The following is a 9,220-nucleotide window of genomic DNA, read 5'->3' on the forward strand; positions in this document are numbered from 1 at the left end:
AGACCCGACCTCCTTCTCTGTGCTGTGCGCCAGCTTCTGACCCACGTGACTTAGGAATGTCACATGATATTGTGAGTCGCAGGTTTACCCTTTACTCTGCCTGTGCCCTTCTACTGCCTCATAGCTTTCTGGCCTAGTGGCCTGGAGCCTACGAGGCTGAACTGCAGGGAGACAGGAATCTACTGTCTACTGCTGCCTGGCGCCACCTGCAGTTTGGCGCAAACCCCCCCCCCCCACACACACACGCTATGCCACTTCTGACTAGCTGTGGCTTTGCTGTCGCAGATTTTCATGCAGCGAATCCGCAGCGTTGTATAGTAGCAGCAAATTGAATGAGAATTTCAGAATTTTCATCTGCACACTGCATTAAAAAAATACAGTGGATTTCTCTTGCGGATTTCACCCTTCTCAATGGAGAGGGTCAAATCTGCTGGCTTTTCCGCAACAAAAACTGTATGTAATATATTCAGTTTTGTTGTGTTTTTTGTTTTTTTTTAAACGCTGAAAAAAACGCAGCAGATTTTTTGGGTGCCTGCATTAAAACCTTACAAACAATGCACATAAATCCACACCATTTATCATGTTTTATGTGTGTATTTATGTGCGCTTCTATAGCATATCTGCACCAAATTCTGCAATGTCTAATTGAGGATCTTGGTGCGGATTAGATGCAGTTTTGCTGCAGATCTCACCCTTCCATTAAAAAGGGTGAAATCAACAGCTAAAACTGCAAGCATTATTGACATACTGCCGATTCAGAAATCCACAATGCAGGTCAATTTCCGCACGGAAGCAATCTGAAAGTGTACATTAAATTAGTGTAATATAATACACTTTGCTGGTATTGTAATACACTACGGTTTTTCTTCACGGGAATTCACGCAGAATAACTGCACGTATTCTGCAACATGTGCAGGTGGCCTGAACGTCTCTTTTTATCACTAATGGTGACGATTACAGATGGCCTTGCGGTCCGCCCGTAGGTCGTTTCGCGGCGAACTTTGCTCGTTCACGGTTAGCCGAACGGGTGAACATATGGAGATGTCCGCCGGTGCCATATTCTTTTACATTGTGAAGAACTTTGACCCATGACACATCCATCAGGTGGTACAGGACACCCAATTGAGACGTTTCAGCACATGGACCTTATAAATAAACTCGATCTGGCCGCCATTTTACAATTAGTCTTTTGCCAGTGTAGGGAGAGGTTGCTGTGTGGAGCAGGGACAGACTGTTAGGGACACAAAACGCTAGCTAATAGGGCCACAAAAGTTCTTTTAAGGACTAGTATAGGTGTGCTATCGATAGGTGTGACTTACTGAGGGGTGTGATATACTTATAATATACTTTCTAACATAGAAAGTATAATATAGTGCATTTGTATTGTGCAGCAGTGGTGTGCGGTTCTGCTGCGATACTGCAGCTACACAAAGTGCCAAACGCTATTGGAATAAATAATTTCTACTGGTGTAATATACCAGTTGCCCCACAAAAAAACTGATTGAAGCAGGGGTGTGATATACCAATAATATGCTTTCTATATAGTGCATTTGGGTAGTGCAGCATTTGTTTGCGGTTTTGCTGCGTTACCTCAGCTACACAGAGTGACAAACACTATTGGAACTAATAATTTATACTGGTGTGAAATACCAGTTGCCCCACCAAAAATCTGATTAAAGAAGGGGTGTTTTATACCAATAATATACTTTCTATATAGTGCATTTGGGTAGTGCAGCATTTGTTTGCGGTTTGCTGCGTTACCTCAGCTACAGATAGTGACAAACGCCATTGGAACAAATAATTTCCACTGGTGTGATATACCAGTTGCCCCCCCCCCCCCCCAAAAAAAAAAATGATTGAAGCAGGGGCATTATATACCAATTATATACTTTCTATATAGTGCATTTGGGTAGTGCAGCATTTGTTTGCGGTTTTGTTGTGTTACCTCAGCTACAGATAGTGACAAACGACAGTGGAACAAATAATTTCTTCTGGTGTGATATACCAGTTGCCCCCCCAAAAAATGGATTGAAGCAGGGGTGTGATATACCAATAATATACTTTCTATATAGTGCAGTTTCTGTAGTACAGCATTTGTTTGCGGTTTAGCTGTGTTACCTCAGCTACAGATAGTTACAAACGCCATTGAAATAAATAATTTCTACTGGTGTAAATACCAGTTGCCCCCCCAAAAAACTGGTTGAAGCATGGGTGTGATATACCAAAATATTCTTTCTATATAGTGCAGTTGGGTAGTGCAGCATTTGTTTGCGGTTTAGCTGCGTTACACGGAGTGCAAATGCCATTGGAATAAATAATTTCTACTGGTGTTATATACTAGTTGCCCCCCCAAAAGAACTGATTGAAGCAGTGGTGTGATATACCTTCTTCCACAAATACTGCTCTTCTATAGGGGCTTTTTTCACAGGGTCATTTTGAAAATGACAGGCAGTGGAAGAGGCAGGCCATTCCGTAGGGGTGGTAGGGGTCGGGCAGGTGCACCAAGCCGGAGCATAATTGGGAAGTTGCAGAAGGTGCGTGCGATTACGTCAAAGGACGCACTAGACTTGGTTGAGTGGCTCACTCAGCCTTCCACTTCTGCACCCTCCTCATCCTCACCATATCCCCTCCGGTCGAGTTAGAGGAATTATTTTCACATTTATTACAAGATCTTACCGATGTGCAGCCATTCTTGGCATCGGATCAGGAAGAGGAGGTATCAACAGTTGCCACCCAGCAGTCTGACAACAGTACCCAGTTCAGCCCAAGGAGAGTGGTCCCAGCTGTTGCTGCCTACTCCGAGATCTCTAATGTCAGTGGTGGTGAAGGGGACAAGCCCTGCCTTGCACCTACATGGACAGTTAACATCACAGTGTGGTTAGCATATGGTGCAGAAGGAGTCAGAAAACCAGGACAGAGGTGGAAGAATAAACATAACATATTACTAAGTGCAAAATAGGGGTTGTAGTACATAAAACAATCTGGACACAGTTAAAATTCTGTCCCCAGCAAATGAGGTATGGAAGCTGGCAAAGTGAAAAATAATGTCACTCTTGGTGCGCCATCTTTTCTAAGTTCATCTTTCTTTCTCTCTTTGATGTTGCAGCAGAAGCAGTAACTTTCACAGAGATCGATTAGTCTCTGGACCCTGAGGCCTAAGGAGAAGAAACACATGGACTTGCTTCCTCCCTCTTCCTCCCAGCTTACACTCTCTCTCTAGTGAGGAAGTATGACCATCCCTCTCCTGGGACCATTAAATCCTGAAAAACAAGGGGGAAAATGTATGTCATGCAAAGTAAAGTATGTCTACAGCACTTTCTGGACACCTGCAAGCTACTACCAAAAGCATTTTAGCCTATTTACAGCTGTCCGAGAGCAATGTCTCCTTCCTCTCAAGCCCTCCATCTTTGGCTGAAGACAGGCTGTTATAAGCATGACCTCACAGTCCAAACGGAAGTTTGGAAACAGGGTGGGGCTTATCTCCAAAACACTTTAAAGGACACTCAGAGCACTGTGAAAGAGCTTCAACCTGTGTGCAGGTATACTATACAGTACCAGGATACTGACACATGGTGGTAACCCAGCTTTCACAGGACTTTTAAAGGAAAATCTTTCCATATCTTGCACCATGTCAGAGAGCAGGGGATGTATTTGACATAGTATACTTTTATTCTGCAGTCTATGACAGCTCCACATGGTTTTAACCCAGCTTTCCATAACCGCAAAATCTGGGTTATGACACTATTTAGGAGTGAGGAGGGGGCTTACATTGGTACATTTAGCATTGCACAGTACATGGTGGTAACCCAGCTCATTGCAACTGTAACGGGGTTTTGAGGGCGCCCCCTAGTGTCTTTGGGGTCCCTAAACCTAGTTAACTCACTATGCCTGACAGGCGGATCCTGAGCCTCCGCTATCTGGGAGCTGGGGTACATGTCTGCGGCAGTGCCTCCACCCAGTGGAGCATCCGGGGTAGGGATGTGGGGTCCCACTGGGAACATACTTGGTGCAATGAGACTGACACAGCCTAACTGGAATTGACTTTATATAGTAAGCAGCAAATTAACCAACATACATAATAAAATACAATAGAGTAATACAGGTAACAATGCAATGTGGATTTTCCTCACCCACCCACAAGCACGCCTGTGTCCCACCCCCTTATCTTCGCCCTAGTGGCCGTTGGTGCACATAGGAGAGTTGGGGCCCTTATAAGTCCTGCTCGGCAGGGTCACTGAAGCAGCCTGAGCTGTGTAATGTCCGTCACTGGACCTCAGAGTCTTTACTGTGAGTGAGGAGACAGGTGCCCTGTGGTGATACAGGGAGAGGTTTGGCTTACCCTCACAACACGATTAGCCAGGTCAGTCAGCAGCAGTCTCCTCTCACTGGATTCACCAGACGTCTGGACTCAGTGCTTGTCTTTGCCAGCGGGTCCCTCTCTCAGCAGGTGTGATCTTGGGTGAAGCAGGTTCTCTCAGCAAGGTTCCATCTCTGTGCTGCAGTCTCTCACAACATGTCCTTTCTCTGGCTGAGCATGTAGTCACTTCCAGAAAGCTTCCAGGACCTACGATGATGTCACAATCATGTGACCAATGCTCAATGTTTTATTAACAGCATACTGAGTCCATCTGCCATCTACTGGGCATTTCAGCTAATGCAGCCTGTGTAACTTCACAGGGTTACACAACTTTTTGCAAAAAATGCATAAGAGTTGCAATGTACTCTTAGTCCCCTCGTGGCATACAAACTGATAGCGCCTGTGTAATAAATGCAAATTTATTTTAAAGGGGTATTCTCATCTTGGACATTGGAGGCATATCACTAGGATATGCCCCCAATGTCTGATCGGCATGGGTCCCACTTCTGAGACCCACACCTATACTTGTGTGGGAAACGCACCATGCAAGCGCAGCCATCGCTCCATTCACTTCTATGGGGTTATGAAAATAGCCAAACCAGCGCTCAGCTATTCTTAGCAGTCCCAAGGAAATGAATGGAGGGCAACAGTGCATGGAATGTCATAAAATGTCCAGGAATTGTCCGATTTTATGTACTAGCTATATTAGCAGGATCCCACAAACCAAGGATTTTTTTGCTGAGTGTTACTTACCCCATCATTGAAGGGGTTGCCTACCATATACATTTATCATCTATCAACAGGATAAGTGCTAAGCAACCGATGTTGGTCTAACCACTGGGACCTTTTATGGTTATGAGAATAGGGTCCCTGAGTCCAAGAGTGAATAAAGTGACGCAACTGTTTGCAATGGCACTGCCAAAAGAAATGCTGAGAACAGTGCTTGACGGACTGCGGAAGTCCCATGGAGATGAATGGATCCATAGTGTATTCACTGGGGCGGACTAGAGAAGACTTTAATTTCATTCTTTCATCAAAAATGAAAGTGCTTAAAAAATGAAAAATGGAGAAACTTTGCAAGTAGTAAACAAATGTGTGCCTACAGTTATTATATTGGCCCATGAGGTTCTACAGTAACAGATCGTTTAGTTATCTGTCCCCTACTTCTTTCCTACCTAACCAATACATGTTAAGGAGCATTTGCACATGATGACTGAGCAGGCAATTATCAGGAATGAACCAATCCTTGTCAGTAGAGATGAAGAACATGCAGCAATCACCTCTGTTGTATGGGGACAAGTAATGAAGTGTAGTTGTACTAACGTCAGTTCTCGATAATCAGCCCGACATTTGTCCCATGTAAATCCTGTTACCATGAATACATACAGTGAGGAACAGAAGTATTTGAACACCCTGTGATTTTGCAAGTTCTCCCACTTAGAAATCATGGAGGGGTCTGAAATTCACTTTGTAGGTGCATTCCCACTCTGAGAGACAGAATAAATAAAAAATAATCAGCAAATCACATTGTATGATTTTTAAATAATTTATTTGTCTTGCACTGCTGAAAGTATTTGAACACCTGAGACTTGTTACTGTGCCTTTAAAAAGTCCACCTCTACTCCACTCATTAATCTAACTTAGCAGCACCTGACTGAGCTCTTTAAAGACACCTGTCCACCCCACAGTCAGTCAGACGCCAACTACTACCATGGGCAAGACCAAGACCAAAGAGCTGTCAAAAGACACCAGAGACAAAATTGTGGACCTCCACAAGGCTGGAAAGGGCTATGGGGCAATTGCCAAGAACCTTGGTGAAAATAGATCAACTGTTGGAGAAATTGTTAGAAAATGGAAGAGGCTAAAGACAACTGTCAGTCTTCCTCGGACTGGGGCTCCATGCAAGATCTCACCTTGTGGGGTATCACTGATGATAAGAAAGGTAAGAAATCAGCCCAGAACTACAAGGGAGGAGCTGGTCAATGACATGAAAAGAGCTGGGACCACAGTTTCAAAGGTCACTGTCAGTAGAACACTACGCGGTCATGGTTTCAAATGCACGGAAGGTTCCCCTGCTCAAGTCATCACATGTCCAGGCCCGTCTGAAGTTTGCCAATGACCATCTGGATGATCCAGAGGAGGCATGGGAGACAGTCATGTGGTCAGATGAGACCAAAGTAGAACTTTTTGGTCTAAACTTCACTCATCGTGTTCGGAGGAAAGAAAAGGATGAGTTGCATTCCAAGAACACCATCCCTACTGTGAAGCATGGGGGCGGTCACATCATGCTTTGGGGGTGCTTTTCTGCGAAGGGGACAGGACGACTGCACTGTATTAAGTAGAGGATGAATGGTGACATTTATTGTGAGAATTTGAGCAACAACCTCCTTCCCTCAGTCAGAGCATTGAAGATGGGTCGTGGCTGGGTCTTCCAACATGACAACGACCCGAAGCACACAGACAGGATAACCAAGGAGTGGCTCTGTAAGAAGTATATCAAGGTTCTGGAGTGGCCTAGCCAGTCTCCAAACCTACATTCAATAGAACATCTTTGGAGGGAGCTGAAACAACGTGTTGCTCAGCAATAGCCCCGAAACCTGACAGATCTAGAGGAGATCGGTGTGGAGGAGTGGGCCAAAATCCCTGTTGCAGTGTGTGCAAACCTGATCAAGAACTACAGGAAATGTTTGACCTCTGTAATTGTAAATAAAGGCTTCTGTACCAAATATTAACACTGAATTTCTCAGGTGTTCAAATACTTAGTTCAGCAGTGCAAGAGAAATAAATTCTTTAAAAATGATACAATGTGATTTCCTGAATTTTTTTTATTTTATTCTGTCTCTCAGAGTGGGAATGCACCTACAATGTGAATTTCAGACCCCTCCATGATTTTTAAGTGGGAGAACTTGCAAAATTACAGGGTGTTCAAATACTTCTGTTGCTCACTGTATAGGCCAGTACAAGATATGTATTGTAGACATAAAACAACCACAATACCAACAAAAACAATAGCAACCTTTTTAGACTTTGTGCATAGTTGCTTCTATTTCATTTTAGATGCATTATAATAAAATGGTTGCAAAGTTCGATATAAACTATAAAGTTTAGTTTTGCCGTTTTACAGCCCTGGTATTTTATTATACCAAATATTAGATGTCATGTTGCAAAGGTGAACTTAAACATGGAAAGACATAAAACGATTTGAATGTTTCCTGAAATGGTCAGAACCTGATTTTTATTCACTGTGAACTGTATTTTCAGGATGTTTTATCACGTCATGAATTGTGTAGCTTGACAGAATGTGAATATTAATTATATAATGACCGTAAACATACAATCACTATACAACAAGCATACCGTAACTATACAGTAAACATAAATATACCATAACTATGCTGTGATTTAAATGTATAGTGCAGTATGCTAATAAAACAATTTTCCAATAGTAAAAGCATGTTTCAGCTGGCTGGAGAGTATGCCAACCACCCTAGGACTATGCTACATAATGTCACAAATGATTTCTTTATTGTCTGTTTCACTTCTTCATTTCTTAGGCAATAAATGATTGGGTTCAGAAATGGCGTCAAAATAGAATACAAAAGAGTGACCAGTTTATTCCTATTATATGGGCTAGCCCTTTTAGGCCTGGCGTATATGAACAGTGTTGCTGTATAAAATATAATAACAACAGTTAAGTGGGATGCACAGGTAGAAAAGGCCTTTTGACGCCCCATGTTATTTGGTATTGTGACTACTGCCCAGAGAATGCATATGTAGGTTATGATTATCATTACAAGAGGAATCATAATAATTACCATAGCAAGGATGAAATCAACCAACTCTGTAAAAGACATGTCTGTGCAAGCTAAGTTTAGCACTGGAGAAATATCACAAAAAAAGTGGTTGATGACATTCGGGCCACAAAAATTCAACCTAAAAATAAAAATAGCTTTAATCAGGGCAGTGGAGAATCCCAGTACCCAGGTGCCAATGGTCAACTGCAAACAGAAGGTGTTGTTCATGATGACTGGATAGAGTAGAGGGAAACATATAGCAATGTATCTGTCAAACGCCATAGCTGCTAAAAGCACACATTCAGTACAGGCCAATGATATAAAAATATACAACTGAAGCATGCAGGCAAAGAAAGAGATCTTATTGTTCTCAGTCAAGAAGTTGTTTAGAAGATTGGGGACAGTAACTGTAACGTACCAGATTTCTAAGAAGGACAGGCTAGCTAGAAGATAGTACATGGGCTTATGGAGTTTTACATTACATTTAATAGTTATGATAATGACCAGATTTTCCATGACAGTTAAAATATATATTATTAGGAACACTGCAAAAAGAACATGCTGCAACTCTGGACGTGTCGGGAAGCCGATAAGGATGAATTCAGTGATGTTCTTAGCATTATGAGTTTCCATTATGGAACATACCTGCAGATGATACATAAAACAGTACAAATACAGTGTCAAAATCTTACAATTCAGGCTGTATATACTATAATGCGCATACATTGCATCATTTGATTAGAGCAAAAGCTAAGTCCCAGTAACCTGAGGGGTCCCAAATACCCTTGTGCCACATAAGAAAACACTGGTATTATAGAAAGTGTATGCTGGTCAAGTTATACCTCTGGCTGGAGGGAAGGGGTTAGGTCAAGAATTTGGCATGGGGGGGTACCATTTCAATTTTTGCCTCTGGCCACAAAGTACTGAGGGAAGGGAGGCTCAAGCTGAACCAGGGGTTGGCGCCATCCTGGTCGGAGATACACTATGGGTAACTTTACAGTTTTTTCAATGTTACTTTAGCCAGTATTTGTATTTGCACTTTGTTTCTGGTGTTTTGATTTCTTGAAGA

At 42.7% G+C, this 9,220-nt stretch overlaps 1 protein-coding gene across 1 annotated transcript; it reads right to left on the reverse strand.

Annotated features, from left to right (window-relative positions):
• Window positions 1-877: 877 nt before the first annotated feature.
• Window positions 878-8,784, reverse strand: LOC122928407 (olfactory receptor 6B1-like). Its single transcript, XM_044281206.1, has 2 exons — window positions 7,871-8,784; window positions 878-962 (listed from the first exon to the last, which is right to left on the reverse strand). Exons 1-2 carry the CDS (start codon window positions 8,782-8,784, stop codon window positions 878-880), a joined length of 999 nt encoding a protein of 332 aa, XP_044137141.1.
• Between the last annotated feature and the right edge of the window lie 436 nt (window positions 8,785-9,220).

This window comes from Bufo gargarizans, chromosome 1, assembly GCF_014858855.1.
Source record: "Bufo gargarizans isolate SCDJY-AF-19 chromosome 1, ASM1485885v1, whole genome shotgun sequence".
NCBI classification, from domain to species: Eukaryota; Metazoa; Chordata; class Amphibia; order Anura; family Bufonidae; genus Bufo; species Bufo gargarizans.